Source organism: Accipiter gentilis, chromosome 13, assembly GCF_929443795.1.
Source record: "Accipiter gentilis chromosome 13, bAccGen1.1, whole genome shotgun sequence".
NCBI classification, from domain to species: domain Eukaryota; kingdom Metazoa; phylum Chordata; class Aves; order Accipitriformes; family Accipitridae; genus Astur; species Astur gentilis.
Genome location: NC_064892.1, coordinates 29,875,609 through 29,895,851, shown reverse-complemented (window position 1 = coordinate 29,895,851; position 20,243 = coordinate 29,875,609). Strand labels below are relative to the sequence as shown.

Here is a 20,243-nt window from a genome sequence, read left to right as displayed (position 1 = left end):
ATTCTGACCCTTCCCCAAGGCACACAAATTGCTGAAGCCTAGTTCTTTAAACTTCTGCTTCCTCTTTGGTCACATATTAAATTCGACTTATAAAACAAAAATAAAGGCACCTAAAAATGAAACGATCTTATTGAGCTTTTTTTCATAATAGCTTTGGTTGCAGTTGCCTACAGAATAAATACATACTTAATATTTAATTAGAACCTAAACTTCTTTCTGATAAGAAAATGTGCATTTGCTAGCAAAAAAATGGAGGCAGAACATATTAAGTTAGAAATTAATTTACGTGACCCAGTTCTCAGAAAGATTCAATGTACAGATAAATACTAAGTTAAAAATGCTTGAAAAAATATATTTTTCACTAAATAAAAATGCTGTGATTTTATCCTCTTTGGAATAAAACAAGGAAAACAACTTGTGAAACAAGTTAACTCAGCTTTGATTAATACTGTATGGTACATGCACAGGCCAAACAGGCTGTTCCACTTTGACCTCTCAGGATTTAAATAATGATTTTCCCCAACAGCAAATACCTCATTATTATTGAGTGGCAAATAAAGTAGCAGCAGGTGGCGTATCGCAGCAAATGGAAATCAAGCAAATCCTTCCCCTTCCCCAGCTCCCATCAAACCCAAGTACTTACATTGACAAATTCCCTTGTAGCAGTGTCATGAAAGTGAAGATCAGACACCCCTGTTTCAGAAGCTGCCAGCCACTGGAGTACTGCTCTGAGCTGGGGGTCCACTAGATTTGGTTCCAGATCAATATTCACTATTGCTAAAGTCTTTCGTATTTGCTCCAAACCTAACGTTAAAAATAAAATCATTAAATCTATAGATTCAAATTGTTTCAAAAAAGTCTCTGTAGTTCACTGTTTAGACTACATTTAAAAACCTCCATTTAGTATACACAGATAATATGAAAGGAAAAAATCATGCTGGTCTGAAGTGTTTCTGTACTTTCACATAAGGAAGTACTGTTTATCCCATTTACAATTGTACGCAAACATAGCTGAGTATTAAAAAACCGTCTAAACTTTAATGTATATTCCAATGACAGGGAATTTAACACAGCCTTTCATAAACTGAACAGCAATGGCTCTCACATTGTCCATCAATCACCTCCATTTCCAACTGCTATGCCTTCATCTACTAAACTTTTAAAAAGTGTGTATTTTGGAATTCTTTCCTGTGCAGGCAGACCAATCAGACTGCCCCTGAGTTTTTCTAAAATATAGCACTGTTTTTACTGAGGCCTATCCAATTTTTCAACATTTCCTTTACAGCATGAGTTCCAAGAATTAACACAGTATTGAAAGAGCAGTTGCATTAGTAACACAGACAAACTACAGTATGGTCATCTTCTGTTGCCATGCTGAATTTCTGTAACTAGCTACCACAGTAATCCTTTGTCACACTCTCAGAACCAACTAAGCGTATGCTAGTGCTCTCCAAAGTTGTTCTTGAAGCTTTGACTTCCATACTACTGGACTTAACTCTCTAGAAACAAGGAATATATTTGCAATAATAACTTAAGTTCATGTGCAGTTTACCTCAATTTCACTACTCTTCCAATCAAGCTTACGAAAACTGAGGTACCCAAGGTATTCGTTCGTAACTGGCAAATTTAAGCAAGACGAAATACATTCCCCCAAGAGGTAAAAGAGAGAGAAAATTAACTAGTGGAACTGATACCATAAGCATGCTTTTGGTGGATAAAAGAGTATTTGTCTAGGAGCCCCAAAATCTAGTATCTTTGTAGGAGAAAGAACCAATTGTAAAAAAAAAAAAAAAAAATTAGGATACTTAGTGGATGGAAAGCATTGTGGTAATGAATCAATGGGAAATTTTGATATATCTCTTAGTTTTAGAAAACAGATGTACATTTGGTAATAACAAAGCTTCATTTCAAATCCTTCGGTGAACAAGGCGCAGTTAACTTAAAAAAAGCCAGACACTTCTAGGTATGACAGGAACAGAACTTCCAAATGTGCAAGACCAGGTACAAAGCTTTGCTACGTAGAACACTATTTAAATGGTCCTACAATGAAAATAACAGAAAGAGTCTTTTCAAAACAGTAGTGAGATGGTGAAGACATTAAACTGGGAAAATTTCACTAGAAAATCCTTAATACAGTATAAAGCAGTATGTTGCACTCCAGGAGACACCTAAACTGTGCACAGAAATAAAATCAAGCACTATTTTAATCAACCAATTTGAACATTTGAGATGCTAGAACTTTTTAAACTCAAGGGCAAAAGAAAGCAATGGTATATTGATAACCTAGATGAAACCTACGGAGCAGAAAACATTTTAATTATAATCATTCTGAGGAAAAAATACTCAGTAATTTAGTTTAGGTTTACTTCCTTATAACCTTAGTCAGATCTTATTTAAAAAAAAAAAATAAAAAAAATTATGGGATGTGGTTCATTTCCATACATTTTTCCAGGAGCTTAAAAAAAAAAAAAAAAACCAAAACCAAAAAACGAACCACACATTCTTCTGCTTACATCAAGACTACTTGAGGTTTCCTGAAACGCTTATTTTATCTTCAGAATATACCCAACACAAAGAAAAATTCAGTTACGACTTGCTCTAACATCAGCTCATCCTTAAATAAGCCTCGTACACTATGTATTCAGGCTGTTCTCATTTGAATTAACAACTTTGGCATTTTAGTCTGACTGGAACCAGTGCAGAGATCTTCTACAAACCAGAAAGCTGTAATAAGATACTGGATAGACCCTGTTTTATATTGCACTAAGAATAAAGAGATTATAGCAAACGTATCGAATCCAAGCTTTTTCATTGTTTCTCATGACTCTTCTCCCAAGGTTAATACGGCCAGTTTGAATAACTTCTTCAGTATCTCGAACATAGCCATGCAGATGCATTGCCATGGCTCCTTATCAAATATTTCACAAAGAAGTTATTCTATGCAAATAATTTTACTTTCAACAAGCTGAAAAGAGTTCACTACCTTATGCTATATTAAGTACATGTGTGAGCATCAGAGACTAGCATTTTCCAAAGGCTGTAAACTTCAGTGCATTAAGAGTTGTATGTAGGGTATTAATCAAAGAATATATTCTGACACTTGACCGACATGCATTATGATGAATAGGGATAATAGGGTTGTCACCTTGTTTTGCAGACTACAGAAGCAAAGAACTAACAAAATAATTCACGTAGAATTCACAGGTCAAGAACAGTAGTGTATTCTGGAATTGACATTACCTTCTACAGCATCCTTGGAGTCTTCATCTTTATCTTCTGTTCCATCACTGTATTTTAAAAATAAAACAAAAATAACATAATCCAATATATGCACTATAAATGTAGTCAATCCTAAGACTGTAATGAAGGTTAAAGGACAGGAAGATCATAAAAAAAATAAGAAGTGATCATGAAAAGAAGCTTTGCTTCTCACACCATTTCATGTCGGTAAGATTTATCATCAACTTCACAAGATTTGCTCTTAAGGAAAGAAGGGAGAAGAGAAAAACAAGAGAAGGGTGTTAAAAAGAAGGACTGTAATATGAAGACATTTTAAAATAGGCAGAAATCTGATTGAGTTTAATTAAGGAGGACAGTTTAGTTTTGCTTCATATGAGAAAAGGTTGAGCCATCTTATGTCACAGCCAGGAACAGCTATCCGTTATCCAAAGCTTAAGTCGTAAGTGTTCTACAAAAACCAATTACCAAGCAATTTTGAAAGTTTCCACAAGCTAAAGGAAAAAACAGAAATCCTATAGGAAGCAAGCTCTACTTTGCATGACAAAGTAAATCTAAAGACTTGTAAAACTGCAAGCAGGAACATGCACAAAAGGGACCTTTCATTTTGCAAGCAGAACACATTCATCAGTTTAGCACAGCAAAATTTAACCATTCAGTATGGATTAATTAATGAAAAAAATCATATTGTGATTAAGTGAGAAGAGTGTGAATAATGTATCAGCATAAAAAATGCACCGTATTTTTATTTTCAAAAATGATGATTTCATGCATTAATTATGAGGAACCCATCTGGTTTATATTTCTCAACTGAACCAACCTGTCTGATGTTGGAAAGGATAAATTCTCCTCATACATATCCCCTTCTAAACCAAGACTGCTCCAGCTACTGCTGTTACCATTACTGCCAGGAGAAGAAGAGAACACAGCTGAACTAGAAAAGAACAATAGCTCAAACTAGAAGCTTCATTTTCCTTAGAGCTGTTTTGTCAAGACATTTAATGCAAGAGCACTGAAACTTCCTAAACAGGTTTGCTGCAACAAACATGATTGTCAGTGCTATTCAGAGCACCAATGTGCACAATAATGCAAAACTGATAAGTTTCAGTACACAGGTGAAAGTATTAATTTGTACTCATTAATTTTCCAGATCAATGCTAGCAGTAATTCTGTCCTCAGGTCTAAGCACATTGCTCGTTATTTATACAAGCTCAACAATTTCAATATGATTATTCATAGAAATATGGATTACAACTATAATATTTGCTTAAGGACTAGCTAAAAGTTCATAAAACTATACATTGTGAAGACAAGTGCACAAATAAAAGCCTTCCACCTCATTGCAAAAATCCAGTAATGATCTCCAACAGCCTGATGAGAAGGAATTCTTAGAGTAAATTAAAAATTTTTTTTTTTAATTCTGAATATTGTTCTACAAGCTGATCTTTTAAAAATAGGGTGGGTTATAGATCAGTGAAAACAATACAAAAAATTACTTTGCTCACTGCTCATAATACTGCATTTATGCCATGACTACATTCAAGCCAATACGAAGAACTGAAAAAATTGAGCATGTCCTTGTACTGATACATTTTAGGCACTATAATCAGCAGTTTGTTAAGCCTGTGCTTATGTACAAGATTGAGCTACTCATATGATTAAATCTCTGTTGCCCAACTTCATACCTCCCCCAGAGCATGTCTGAAAGCCTTCCAAGAATAGGATTTCAATATAACCAGCATTCTTTGAGAAAGTTAAATTGTCTACTATAGATGGTATAACAAGCCATGAAGTAACTCCGGAGAACAACTGTTGCGAGAAGATGCTTTCTTCCCCTAAGTTTTGTGTGGCTGTTAAAGCTCTTCTCTTGCACTCATTCTACTCAAGGCAAATAGTAAAGTTTGAAACCACAAATGGTGGTAAGAAACATTTCAAGAGACAGACATTAATCTCTTCCAAGAGTCTGCCAGTAACACTATTGCCTATCAGTGCCCTTTGCTTTCTAGCATGCCTGCTTGGATCCTAATTTCAAAAGAGTAACGGCAGGTTAGCAAGCCTGCAATATGAACACACTCTAACAGGAGGAAAAAAAAAAAAAATTAAAAAGTTGCACGTGCTTCATTCAGCACATTGTTGCATATTTAGACTACATGTGCAATGAACAATCAAACAGTTCTCTTATTATGCAAAAAAGAAAAAAGGAAAATTAAAGAGCAGAAGCTTCCAAAGAAACCAACTTGATTTGCACAGAGAATGCAAACCTGGTCTTAAGCACTTTCTCAAGCTACAGTGTGAGACTATAACAGTATATATGAAGTATTAAATTTGGTTCAAATTACATGTATAGAAAAGATTTAATATAGCCTATTGATACCAATACTTTGCACTCAAACAGCCTCTTTCAAGAAGCTTCTTTCACTGAAAGTTATAGATGCATAACACAGGTGGAAGTAAAAGCTGCCCCAGTTCTCAGACTAAAGGTAAAAGTATTTGCAATCTAACAGAATGACCTCATGCATACTACTATTCTGATTAGGTAAGAGATTAATATATTTTACAGAGGTCAAACTTGGTCTGAAATAATCATATATACTGAACCATATGATTACAATGCATAGCAATGTATGAAACTTTTTTGTAATGTGACTTTTATTTTGTTTTAAGATGCCAAATTAACAGTCTTGCAAATAAAGTCCTGCAACCACAGAACAAGCAATAAACAGACAAAGGCATTATAATGCTTCTATAATGCTTCATGCAGCTCTTCAACATGAGCCAGCGGAATTACAAGAAAAGCTTTCAACTTTTATATAGATACTGTATATATGGGAACTATAAATCAGATCATGTGCTTTGAGATTCTGCATTATGTACATACAGTCAAAGGCAAGAGGCTTCTGCTCCGAATTATAACCTAACCTGGATGCTCTGAATCATACCCTGGAAAAGCCTATGTCTATGCCCATACCTATAGATTAACAACAGAGAAAGCTTAAGACCGTTTTATTTCTAAATTTAAGTCACTAACATTACGCACACAAAGAAGATGCAAGCAGTCCCCTGCATAACTAACTTTACCAAGTCCGCTAAAGAACTTCCATTCCTATTTCCATTCAAATGGAACTGCAGAGATCATGCTTTGGTAATTCTTTCCAAGTTGTCTTACTCCCTTGTTTACACATAGTTTAATCCTCTGTGAAGTACTGAAGTACAATTTATATATTGATCTGAGATGCAGAGGGCATGTACCGTTTCAATAGAGTCACTACAAAAAATGTCTTTTTTTTCTCCTGAAGTAAAGCAAAGCAAGGTAAATCGAACTGGACCACTGTAGCTTCTATTGTTGTATTGTTTTCTCTGTGTGTTCCAAAAAATTTCAACTACCGTTAAGGAATCTCTAAGTTTATAAAGATATTATGAAGATAATTTTTCTGAAGATAATTTCCAAAATGTCAGCTGAAGGAGTCTTAAGTACCAGTGTCCATTGAATACTGCAAACAGCCTGGAAAAACAGCTTGGGGAAAGGGAGAGGTCCTCCTTGCCAAGAAAAACTGGATTAATGTTCAGCACTACAAACAAATTGTTCTAATGATATCCAGTATCTCAAAGATGGTACAAGCAAGACTGCTGACAGCTTCTTAGGCACAAGGAAGCCACTTGCACTAAGAAATAGCTGCCAGGAAAGCAAAGCTACCTGGCAGTACATTTAAATGTTTCATAACATGGTTTACATATAATCAGCACAATATTTTTTTAAACAGATGGCCCTAACCATAAGAAAAAAAAAACAAAACAACAAACCCCCAAACTTTCAACTGTTGTGAACTGCATACTGAATGCTCCCTCTATGACTGAATGGCATTTTCCTGTTTAATAAAACAGCTGATGTTAAAAAGAGGAAATAAAAGCAATAAATATTCATCATGGCCATGCAGTTTTTGATTTCCTTAGACGATGCTAACACCGTTCCACACTGTTATTACTGAATCTTGTTTTGTTACAGGTTCCCCCCCGCCCCCATATCTTTTTACTCAGGGCAACAACCCCAGATTCTGTCGCTTCCACCTGCTAAACCTCACCAACACAAACACATGTGCTGCTACCAATCCGCAGTTAGTTTTGTAAAACTAGCTGATCAATTTGCGTGTGCCAGTTTCCTCTGCCAACACCTTGCTATCCAAATTATGCCTGTCCTTCTCTGAGTAAAATGCTAATTTAGGTTATTCCTCCTCTAATTAGCCACAGATTTTCTTGCAAGCAATAGAAATGAGCTTCTTTTCATTTAAATCTGTTTTGGGGATGATGAACAAATACAACATGGGCACTAGAGGTCCAGCAATTTTTTTACACTTTTTTTTTTCCAGCATCAAATAACCTATATTTTATTCACTATTTGTAACTGCCAATATGCTGAATATTCTTCCTTATAGTCTGAATTTCATGATGTAAGTCTAACTCATTTTCAACAGATGATGTTTTATTGAAATAACTTTAAGGCAATGTATCCTCTTACACAATTATTCAGTTGTATAAATAAATTATAGTAGTGGTTTGATTAAAATATTTAGTTAAGCAAAACATGAAAAATATTGTAGACATTTAAAAATACTGTAGACACCAGGTTCACTCTGGTACCTAATAACTTATTTGTACATTAGATAAGGAAGCACATCTCCTATATTTTCTTTAATCTCAGTGATGCTGGAAGTACTAACTGAAAAGAAAAAAATTCTCCCCTACTTCTGCTGTTCTTCAACAGAAATGCTGAACTTACTGCAGTAACATAAGTGGTATATCAATCATAAAAAACTAAGTTTACTCCTTCCTCATATGCTCCTTATATAATTTTCCCTGGCAACAGATAGAGACATTGCAGATATTTAGAATTCCCATTCTAATCATTGTTAGTTATCAGCCAGGGGAAGTGTAGCGAGAAGCTCTGTGGAAAAAGTTACTACTCTGAACAGGTAAGTTCCAATATTACACACCTGTAAGTTTGTGATTAGTAGTACATAAATATTCCACTAATATCAGTTAGAACAGCTTATAAATTCAAATCCCAAAAATGACAAAAATAGCTGTTAAACCTCCTCATGCAAATTAAGCTCATATCACTGCTTTTCAAGAATAGATGAATTTACATAAAACACCTTCTCAATGATTAAGTTTTAATATTTCAGAGCACAACTTATACACAGTACTTTCAAGTTGTATTTTACACATGGTGGTTGTTTTTAAAACACCTGCACCTTTTCCTAATAACTTAAATTATATATGTACAGTTTTACTTGATGTGACTCCCTGACATCAATGACAATACATACTCCGCATATTTTACAGTGTATAGTATGAACGTTTGTAGGCAACAACATTTTGTAAGAAAACACGTAATATCACAGCCATTTTTAATAAAAAAATTATTGTGTGTTAAAAGACAAAATAATCTCTTCTCCCCCAGCTCCCAGAAGAAAACCACTTAATGCCAAGTTATTTGATGTCAAGATAATCTGTTTAACTATACTAACATATTTATAGTTACCTGTCGCTGAGGTGAAGAAAACTGCTGTTCTCATCAGGATGTTCATCTTCAAAACTTAGATTGGACCAGCTCCCAGTGCTATCATCACCAATACTAAGACTCATCTGCTGGCTAACAATAGATTCAACAGAGTGAAATCCTTCTCTTCCAACAGAGCTAAACAAAAATTTAAGACAAAAACATCACTCCACGTCATGCCGACCTGTGTTAATTTATTCACAGCAATTGAACACCATTTCAAAGATGTTAAATTCCAAGGAAAAAAAGGGGGGGGGTGCCATTAATTCATACCCTATTCTCAACACAAGAAATGGAGCAACCAAATGAATCTGCAATTTCAACAGGCTTAGGTCAGGGATTGCTATTTGGAATTCTTTCACTAGAAGACAAAGGGAGCAGCACAAATAATTCTCTCATTTGGAAGGTTATTTGCTATAAAGCATAGCAGGCATTGTAGCCTTACAGACTGTATATCAAGGTACACTTTTCAAGCAGAAGACTTACCATTTTTGAACTTGTTCACCATAGAACAGTTCGGCTATTTTCCCCTGCCTCCTTTCGGTACAACCAGCTAGGTGGTCTGCTATTGTAGGCAAAGTGCTTAGGGACGTGCTGCTAGTGTTTAAAATGTTAGGATTGCATTTTTTAAAAAGGTCTTTCTGTAGATAAAGATTTGTCTTCCTGCTTCAAGAAAGTACAGCAATGCTTGACTTCTACACAAGTTTTCCCTCAGGAAATAAATTTAAATTTTTTATCCAAAAAACAATCAAGCAAGTATGCTCAATAAAAGATAGTCTTTAGAAGACACTGCCTAAGATCCATTTTGATAACTTTAAAGAAGTCTGAACTCCTTATGAAAAAAGTTACACTATGCAGTCATGAACTAACTTTCAGGGGCAAACTGTGATTATATACAGACGAAGTGGTCAAAAGTTCAAGAAAATGATCATCCTGCTACCACCATAGGAAGCACTACTTACAAATCCAACCTTACCCACATGACTGATAACACTTTACTCCAGTGAGCATGAATTTGTGCAAACAAATATGTAGCCTGAATTGGAACCAAACCCATCTGGGTAATACAAAGGTGATTTTTCCCCCATTTTTATTTAGTTGTACCAGCACTAGCAGCAGTTCTTTTCACCACACAAAGCAGCTTCTCAAGAAACATATGCATTACACAGAATACATTAGATGACAATGCAATAAACATCTATAAATTTTGTGATAGTAAAACCCTACCATCGCCTCCTTGTCACAGACATAATAATAAAGAGTATCTCTTTGAACCCTGCATTTTATTACTGTTATATTCTAACTAGAATTTTTAAATAGTATTTTTAAGAAGTGATTCAGAAACAAAGTGTCATCTTTGATACTGTAAGTATAGAAAAACATCACCACATTACTACTTTTTTTTTTGTCACACACTGACTCAAGGACTCAACCCTGTTGTGCACAGCCACAATATACAGCTTGTGAGCACTTTTATGCTGCTAGTATGTAAGTGTTTCATATCATACCTTGAAAAATTTAGTTCGGTCCCACTGTGGCTTTTAGCCACTGAATATATAAAAATCAATTTTATTATTCATCATGATGTCCCTCTAGAAACCAGGAAAAGAAATCCATAGATAGCGTGAGGAATTCCCACACAAAAGAAGTAGGAAAATAAATATTACTATAAATTGGAAAAAACAACATGGTAAAGATTGCTCTTGGACCTGAAGAAAAGAAGATCCCAAGTCACTCTGATCACGGCACAGTCTGTTTTAAGGAATAGCTGCTGTTTGCCGCAAAGTTACTGTGCCACGTATTTCCTATCTATAGTCCTATTAAAGGAAACAGTATATTAGCCTTTGCCAAATACAGATGAATTTGAAAGTCAGTTCCTTGTCTATTATATTACTGTTTTATAAGCTAAAGTGTGTTTTAATAAGGGTTTTTTTTCCTTAAAAGTAAGGGGTTGGGGTTTTTCTCCAACAATAAGGACACTATTGCAACACAGCCATAATCAAAATAAAGCCTTCATATGATAAAGCAATAGCTAGTTTGGCCAGTACCACATGTTGATCCTACCAACAAAAGCAAAAATAAATTTCTTTTTATATTTTTAGCACAGAATAGAAAACACAGGTAGGGAACGAACCTGGATTCTGTCACGGCTCACAGATCAACAAAACCTGTAAGGTCTGCTATTCTCTACTGTAGGTAAAAATAACAGTATTTCAAGTTGAAATAATAAGTTCCACTTATTAGTCACCTACTGGAACATATGTGTGCTGATATACAGAGAAACCTTGGTTTCAAGCTCCCACAGGTGGAAAAAAGTAGGGTTTTTTCTAGTTCTGAATCATTTAAGTATCACCAGAAGAATAAAGAGAAAACATTCAGAACATAAAGTGTAGATTTCTAAAACAAATAAATAAATAAATAAAAATGCCTTCTGAGCACATATTTGTATTAACAATCCTGCTTTTTCTGGTACAGAATGCAACAAGTAAGAGAAAATTAATATTACCTTATGTTAACTGCCTGACCAATATTAGTCATAGCTGATGTCATTATTTCAGTAGTAAGGCTTTCAGCAAAACTCACTCCATCTTGTCCAATACCACTGTCAGCTGTCAGACTTGTGTAACTCAGCTCTCCTGCTTTCTCTACAGCTGCAGTAGCGCCGTCATCAGAAAACACTGTCTTCTGTTCTACATCAACATGAATTTTAGGAATATCAAGCTGAAACACTCTTGATTTTTGACAGGCACCACCCAATCCAGAATGAAGAAAATGCCTCACTGGAACAGAGGATTCTTGCGCGGGCAGATGATGAGACGTACTTTCTGTACAGTACCGATGTTCCTTCATACTGCAGCATCTACAGACAGTTCCAGAAAAAGGAGATAGTTTCTCAGTATAGGAGAGCCTATCCCCGTTTTTTCTGTTTTCAGCCACATGGAGAACAGCCGACTCTAAACTCATTTCTAGAGTATCATCTGCTACTTTCCTAGCATACTGTTCTATAGCTTGAATTATGCCTTCACTGTAGCCATTTTCATTTAAACTGCCTGTACTATGATACAGTTTATGATCTGGTGAGAAAGGAAGAAATGTCCTAGAAAATCTTGTTTTAATAAGATCCCCTGTGACTTCATCAAATTCAGTCTTTTTATACAGACAGGAATCTGTTAGAGACTTTGGCAAACATGCTCCTGACATTTTTAATTTCTTCCTGACATCACAAGTGATACTGCGAGCAAGGGATTCTGAAAAATCCAACAACTCGGTACATTCTGTTCCCTGTGTGCTGATACTCCTTTCGTACGTTTGGTCTTCACAGTGATGAATGCCGCTTCTCACTTGCTGTACTGCATCTTTATTCACTGCTTTGATCAGCTCCAGCTTACCATTTACCGGTGCATTCTGCCCAGGAAACGTCTTTCTGTTGTATTTCAGTTTGGTTTTTCTAGCAGCTTGCTGTAAGCCTGATTTGATAGACCTGTAAGCAAGTCTGCTAGCATACTGCTCCATTAACAGTTCAGCATTACCACCTTCTCTTTTCAAAACTCGAATAATATGATCTGCGTATTCGTCAGTCACACTTTCACAGCTTGGGTATTTGGAGGTCAAACCTGTCATGCCTGAACCTTGTGGTAAAGCAAGTACAGATGAATCTCTCTCCCCGGGCCACTGGTCCTGCACTGGACCACACCGTTCTTTTGAATTATAATCTTTATCGCCTCTTCTCAGATAAATGCAATCCACCTGACAGTTAACCCGTTTCAACCTCAACAGTTTACAATGCCTTGATTTCACTATTTTCTTGGCCTCATTGATGACTTTTCCTGCCATATCACCTGCGTAATTCCATAAAGAACTGCACATCTCTTCTGGGATATTTATAAATGCAGTATATCCACCTCTTTTGTTTTGCATACCTAACTGAACCTGTCTTTCGTTCGTTTTACCATCTAAATGGGAAGCAGCCATTTCAGTCGCTATTGAAATTATACGGCTAGCTAAGCAATCTGCATACTGAATTGTTTTTTCTGAACGCTCCTCTTTCTCAACAGGCATTTCAGAATGATCTTCATCTTCACTACTTTCAACTTCTTCAGAAAGTGACCGCATGAGTTTCAGCATAAATTCCTCATTTTCCAAAGAGTCATGTTCAGTTTCAGACAAACCTGCAACAGATGGATTGTACGGTGTAGAAGGCGGTGTTGCAGGTGCAAATTCCTTTGCCAATTCTCCCTTGAGCTTCTTAGACAGTTTTCTTAGGTTTCTTTCAGAACTACCTTGACATGGTACTAAAGGAGTTGGTGGGGGTGTATCAGGCATTACACAGGTATTTCCATCTTTGAGACTTGATTTATCTTCCATCTGCAAAGCATCTTCACTGCCGAACATCACTGAAGAAAAGCTATTTGCATGCAGAAAACAATCAGCCTGCTTGTAAGTTAAAGGTCCTGATGATGGTTTCTCAGTATCATGGGGTTTTGAGGGCTTGTTTAAGTATGTTATTGAGCAGCTTCCTGTGTCAGTAAAGTCCTCTAGAACATGCCTACCAAAAGTCACAGTGGAACAAGGCGGTGGTGATTTTGAAGAAAACCTGTGTCCTTTTTGTTCCTGCCAACAATCTTTAGATTCTGAAAAACACTGAACAGAATGAGTTGGAGTAAAAAGAAATTTACATGGATTATTCAAAGGCATCTGTTGTTGTTCCACAATTACAGAAACATTACTTGGTTTCTCAGCCTCTTGCTTCTTTATCACACATTGTTCTTTTCTACTGATATCTGCGTAAGTCTGTGGGCTCAAATTACATGCTAAATTCTCACTAGTGTTGCATAACACAGTTTTACTTTCATCCACTGATTGTTTTATGACATACTTGGCCAAGTGATCTGCAAACATATTCTTGGGGAAATCTTCACAAATGCTTTGCACATAAGGTTTTTTATCTATTATTTTTCTTGTTAAAAAATCTGTATACTCTTCTACTGCTTTTGTTACTCTAGATGAGGTTATGGCTTCATAAGCTTCATTTACTATCATATCTACCATAGTTCCAGAGAAAGTATTAATGCCTTTCGACCCACTTGTTAATTCTGAATTATTGTTCATTCCAGATCTGTTATTTGTTTGTTTGGTATCGTTTTGGTTATGCAAGAGTGATGGCGTACTTTCAGTACCTTGACTGTGATCTGAAGTCAGGTATATATTTCTGAAAGCAACTTCCTCCTCTCTCTTTCTGCTTGTGAAAAATGGATGAGTCGAGTCTTTGTATACTTTCATACTGTCATCAGAATTCAGAGCATTGGATACTTTTGCTTCATAAGCATCAGAGGAAACCTGATGCTGACAAAGAGCTCTTCCAGCTAAGGGCACAGGTACTGAACTTACAACACCAGAGGTGCAAAATAGGGCTTGCTGTACGGTATATTCCTTCTTGGAATCTTGGATTGGCTTCAGTGCTACCCTATCATTAAAATCAGGAAAAACCGTAGAAGTCCGTGTTGACTCTAACATACTCTCTGCACTCACATATTTAATGTTGTCCATGGAAACACTAATGGCTGCTTGTGTTGTGAAGGTCACATCAACCTGAGATAGTTCAATAAAAGCCTCCTGAATGACAGATTCAGATAAATCTCTGGCATAGGATCTTACCACTTTGTCTTCATAACCAAATGATGAAGGCTGTGCAGCTATAGGTGTCGATGGATACGAAAACTGGCATACTTCCATGATTCCTTCAAACACAAGTTCTTCAGCAAGGTCTGCCGCAAACCGTGCGACAGTGTTGGTAAATATTTGTTTCTTTACCTGCCGCAGTTCTTTCAAAGCACCAGTTATAGCTTCGCTCACCAAAAAGTTTGCTATCCCATTAATGGCACGCTCCTTCAGGGAGATCGCTCTACGTCTTCCAATCTCATAAAAAGCCATTTGAAAGACCGAAGAAGTCAACCTAGCAGCCAAATGACAAAGTGCATTGGTGCATGAAGAAACACCTTTTTGCAGGTCTTTAAATGCACTGCCAAAACTTTTTTCAACTAATTCAGTTGCAAATTTTTGAATGCTATCTCTAATCATTAATGACTTGTGTTTAGATTTTGCTTGTTTATCTGGCTCCTTACTAGTTTTCATTTTGAGATCTGCAGCTTGACTTTTTTTCTCTTTCAAAGCAATCCCTTTGTGTTTTGAATCATTTCCTACACATACTCGTTCTGATGAGGACTCAGAATGAAAAACAGAACCCAGTATTTCAAATGAAACACTATCAGCATATGCTGAATAACTATTATAAACCGCATCATGGTGATTTTGACCTGTCCCATCTCCACCAAGACTAATTCGACATAAACATTCAGAAGAACCACAGCTCCCTAGTGGACTGAAAGCCGATGATCTGATAGGGCTGAACAAGCCTCCATTCTCTTCCCCTGATGTTTTAACTGGGCGAGGAGAATCCGGAACATCAAAGACGCTGCTATATGGTGATTCTGGTTTACGAGGAGTTGGTTTCTTTACATTGGCTGGGAGAGTGGGACGATCAAACTTGAATTTCTGAGGATTCATTGTAATGCTTGCAGAAGACATTTTTTCATGTGCAGTCCTCCTTTTCTGGGAGGGATTCCCTAGGATGGGATCCCTAATAACTTTACAAGAGTTTTCCAAGGCTTGTTCCAGCTCATCGAACTGATCAAAACTATCAAAAAACTCACTCACTTCTGAGTCTGAATCCTCTATACCATCTTTCACTACCGGAATTTTTGGCAGCTGAAGTTTTGCCTTCAAGCTTTTTTGATAGCCTTCTTCATCTAAGAAGATGATGGGGCTTGGGCTGGAGCAATCCGACTCAGAGGATTCAGCTGGAGAGGAAGAAAACAATGTTTTACATAAAAAATTAACACCTTGATCAGAAGGATTATATGGCTTATAGAAACTCCTTTGTATCCAAGGATCAGAAATTGAGGTTGTAACCGAATTTTTTACTGAGGACAGTTCCTTAAGTCCGAAAATATCAATCAAAGCAGAAGATCTGGCAGACGACTTTCGACGTGCAGAACCCACAAGGATCTTTGAATCAACAGCTTCTAAACATTGAGCAGGGATGGTCTGTGAAGCAGCATCTCGATGGTTTCGAGAAGTAAAGCTGCATGCACCTGGAAAGAAAAAAAAAAAAAAAAAAAAAAGAAAAAAGACGACTGCTTCAAAACCAAGAATTCCCACAGAACTACAGAAAACTGAGAACAGATTTTGATGGCAACTGCTGGGCTTTGTTACTGTTGCAAAATGCTAGCTGATCTTTCATGATTAAAGCAATCTTTCATTTTTTTCAAATCCTATTATACTAATCTAATCACTGACAAACTCATGTATTTTTAAAGCACACGAAGTAGAGTAAGATTCTATTTGATCTGCATCCGACACCAAGATTAGAATCTTTGGTTTATGAGTTGATAAACTGTTGTGAAAAGAAGAGAAAAAAAAAAAAAATTTCAATTGCATAATACCCCTTTACAAAGCATGATTAATGTAAAAAAATTACTATTTATGTACATTTACTTTCTCACTAAATCCTGACAGCCTAAATTTCAAGTAACAATTTCTACAAGTCAACAGCATGCAAGAACTTACCAGCACTTTGTGTCTTTGAAGGCTCATCTTCATCTAAGTGTTCAAAAGCAGTGACAAAATCATCCTCAATTGAAGAAACTGACTGATTAGTGTCATCATCTTCTCCATGGGATGTCTCTGTTTGATGTTTTTGCGATGGGTTTATTTCCACTGCATATCTTATGCCTGTGGTATACTTGCTCAGCAAGGTAAATATATAATCAACTTTGATCCTTGGGAATGAAGGAGACAGTCTCATGACACAAAACACTTCAGGAAGTTGATTCTTGAAAAAGAGAGCAACAAGAAAACATACATTACAATCTTAGAATGACTTCAACTGTCAGGAGTAGGAAGGGATTCCTTCAATGCATTTTTACAAAGAGTACACAATTTACAAATCTTTTAAAAGATATGAAAATGAATGGAACAGTTTCTGTAGAGTGATAGTTAAAATCACTTACTCATTTTCATAACTTCTACATTCTGAAGAAATAATTGAAATAAAACAAAGAAAAGGTTGTGTAATACAACCCTGATAATATGTAGTCAAGAATCTATTAAAGAATGCATGTTAAAAATCTGCAGAGGAAGACAGTATTTCAAAACATGTTTACGCTGAATACTACTCCAATTTATAGGATATTTGTTTCTTTAAGGTATTTTTTTACCTTACATGCCACATAATTAAATTTAACATGTATGATTAATCAATATGTCTTTAAGTAGTTTGCTTTAACAACATTTATAATTGGAACTAATATAATTAAGATAATAATAATATTGGAAATAATACTGAAATAAAAATAATGAAAATTATATCATTAACAGCATTTATAAATGTAAATATTTTTTTAGTAAGAAAAGAGCCCACTGAGTTTTACGAACGCCTGACATTCTCATAATTTTTGGCACCTGTGTTTCAAGAAGAAAAGTCTGCTGAGGATGAAAACAATATCTGAGAAGAGCACAGACAGGTAACTTGGCAAGTTTCATCTTTCCAAACTGGGAGTGAAAGGCACTATAGCCTAGCAGAAGTATGGGATCAGCACCATAATTAAATATTTGTTAAATATATTCTGTTAATAATACACCACTTGAAAGCACCAAGTTTGAGATTTTCTAAGATTTATTTTAAGGAAACTGCAGAAATACAACAACATTAATACTCCTGTGGCTAAGATGGCACAAAACCAAAAGCAAGACAAGGTGTGATATGACTAAACTCTTTATGAGGCCAAATATAATGCTTCTGTAATTAAGACATGCAAGAAGACACAAAATTTTTTACCTGATGTTTCATGACGTAAGGTTTTGCCAAGGTTTTCTTCACATCTTTTAGAAATATAACCTCATTTTCTTTTAGTTTACCCAACTGGAGCGATTTCAGAACATCTGGAAGCTCTACAGAAACAGCTGCCAACTCCTGATTTAAATATACAAACACATTGAGAATATAAAGTGAAAAAAATTACAAGTAAACGTTAATGGGTTTGATCTCATATCCCCTCTAAATAGTAACAGCTGCTAATTTTGGTAAAGCTGCTCTTTTCTCCCCTATTTCTTGCCGCATCCCCCACTTACTCTCTGACTGTGGTGTAAAGCTCACGTAAACAAACTTTAATTCAGTCTGAACTCATCTCCAGCTCACTCTTCTACCAAAAGAAATTCCACTGTTTCTCAGGGGCCAAGAGAGTCTTCAAAGTCACAGAGGAGAATCTTGTAAGCACTGAAAAGCAGCTGCACATCCTACAAGGTACACAACTACAAAGAGAACACTGAACTCGGCTAATAATGGTTCTCAGTGGATCTCTACGTGCTCTTAGTGTGCTTTATTGCAATGGTGTTTTAGCCCCCTATTACAAAAACAGGGACAAGGCAGCTCTTTAAGCATGATCTTGAATAACTTCTAGATTAAACTAATACAGAAAAGGCCTATGAAAGATCTATGGGGTTTTTTTAAAATAGTCTAAATACTACTGATCCAAAGCAAGTCTCCATAAACCTATTCAGCCCAGTTTTCTCTAAATTCCACCTGGCTCTAGACCATCAAATAGTTCTTACTCATACTTGAAAGAATGTCTAGCACTATTATCATTTAATTAATTAGCAACATTGATACAACTCTGAATACAAATGGATTCAGAGTTTCTGTTTTTCATTTTTAAACATCAGCAAACTATTACAGCAATCTCTGTCTACTAAGATCTAGACTAGAAGTGTGGAATTGCACTGTAAAGATGTATGTTATGGATTATACTTGTGTAAATTGCGCAGGAAGATTAAATCCTTAACTTCTTAAAATGGCACAGCACAACCACACTAGTTTGTTGCACTTGCCCTTTTAAAACAGTATTTCCTCATCTAACTCTCCAGAATATCTTAAGGCATAACTGTAATGCCGACTCCTGGTCCCTCACCAGCAATTCACAGCTAGCAGTCAATTCAGTAAAGTTTTAACTTTGCAGATGACAATTGTACCATATTAATAAGCACAACTCTACTAAGAAGAAGGTTACAAACCAAAATACTGATACACAAAGGTTTTTAACAACAACAAAAAACCCCAACCCAAATCCACAACCAACCAAATCCCTCCCCCCCCTCCACACAAAACAAATGCCCCCCCACTTTAAGTAAGCTGTTCCAGATCATTCTAATACAAAGGCTGACCCAGGTAGTATTTTAAATACATATAAAACACTGATGATCATATTAAAATATTTATTTTCTACCTTTCAACAATATTTAAAACTTAGGTTTTTAAATGCTCAGGATACATGTATTTCATTTCTCAAACACCAAAATTCCTCCATCTAAAAAACTAGGTACTACTTAGAAGAAATCACCAGTGCTGAAGAACATTATTTTCCAATATAGATAGATACATACTGTACCTGCAAATGAGCAGTACCCATCTCTTCAGCAAAACCTATAAATGTAATCTGTAAAATAAATACATGACTATATTGAAGTACAGAAAAGAACTTATTCATTTTCTGCAGATATTAATGAGTTAAAAATTCAGCAGACTTTACCATAAAGCTTCATTCTACTGCCACGAAAACCATACCTTAGGGTAGCATAGCAAAGAATAGTAGCGCTATACTATTTGACTTGTGAAAGGTCAGACCAGACTCAAGAGCATATACAACATTTAAAACCCAGTATACAGAAACTTTTCTAGTCGCCTATTGGCTGGTATACACTGCGCAACACATACAAGCCTCATTACATCTGTAAAAATAAACATGATTTTGCAAAGATCAGTGCTCATCTGTCCTTGCTTCAGGCTGGACACATATAAAACAGTTCCAGTCTGAAATCTGTCCCTGCTACAAACTGGGAAGCATTTGGATATACTGAAAAGAGCATAATGCCAGCACATTATACAATTTACCATGTAAATTGATTTAGCCTAAGGCCAAAACACAACAGATTACTTCAGCCACATGTTTGCATGCAATATCCAAGCAGACAAACCCCTAAATTAAAAGAATTAAAATATTCAACCTCAAAACCAAAGGTCTTGTCAGGCTCAGGAACCTGGAATATGTCAGAAACGTCAGCTTTACCTAAGGTTTTTGTGCTTGTGGACAGGGGAGATATTTTATCACATATTGCCCCTCTCTTCTGTCTCCACGTGTCTTGTATCATTCAACACAAACAGAACAAAGAGAGTCAGTATTTTGTCTTGCCTTCATTCTTCAGTGTCAGATCATGACCTATTTTACAACCACTACTCAAACTTTGTTTCAGATTTCCTCGGTTCTCATTTAGTATTTCCCTAATGACAAATCAATAGGGTATCTGCATGCTCCAAAAAAACCCCAAGGCTACAGCT

At 36.0% G+C, this 20,243-nt stretch overlaps 1 protein-coding gene across 2 annotated transcripts in view; it reads right to left on the bottom strand.

Moving 5' to 3' along the window:
• The window catches only part of AKAP11 (A-kinase anchoring protein 11), a 45,766-nt gene that overhangs the window by 8,416 nt on the left and 17,107 nt on the right, over positions 1-20,243 (bottom strand). The window contains exons 4-11 of one of the 2 annotated variants that reach the window (XM_049815760.1): positions 19,297-19,344; positions 17,691-17,825; positions 16,421-16,685; positions 11,301-15,945; positions 8,777-8,932; positions 4,058-4,141; positions 3,241-3,287; positions 644-804 (exon numbers count right to left, since the gene is read on the bottom strand). In XM_049815760.1, coding sequence (XP_049671717.1) covers positions 644-804; positions 3,241-3,287; positions 4,058-4,141; positions 8,777-8,932; positions 11,301-15,945; positions 16,421-16,685; positions 17,691-17,825; positions 19,297-19,344 — 5,541 coding nt within the window. The remainder of the gene's footprint in view (positions 1-643; positions 805-3,240; positions 3,288-4,057; positions 4,142-8,776; positions 8,933-11,300; positions 15,946-16,420; positions 16,686-17,690; positions 17,826-19,296; positions 19,345-20,243) is intronic. The other variant, XM_049815762.1, reaches the window with a different exon arrangement.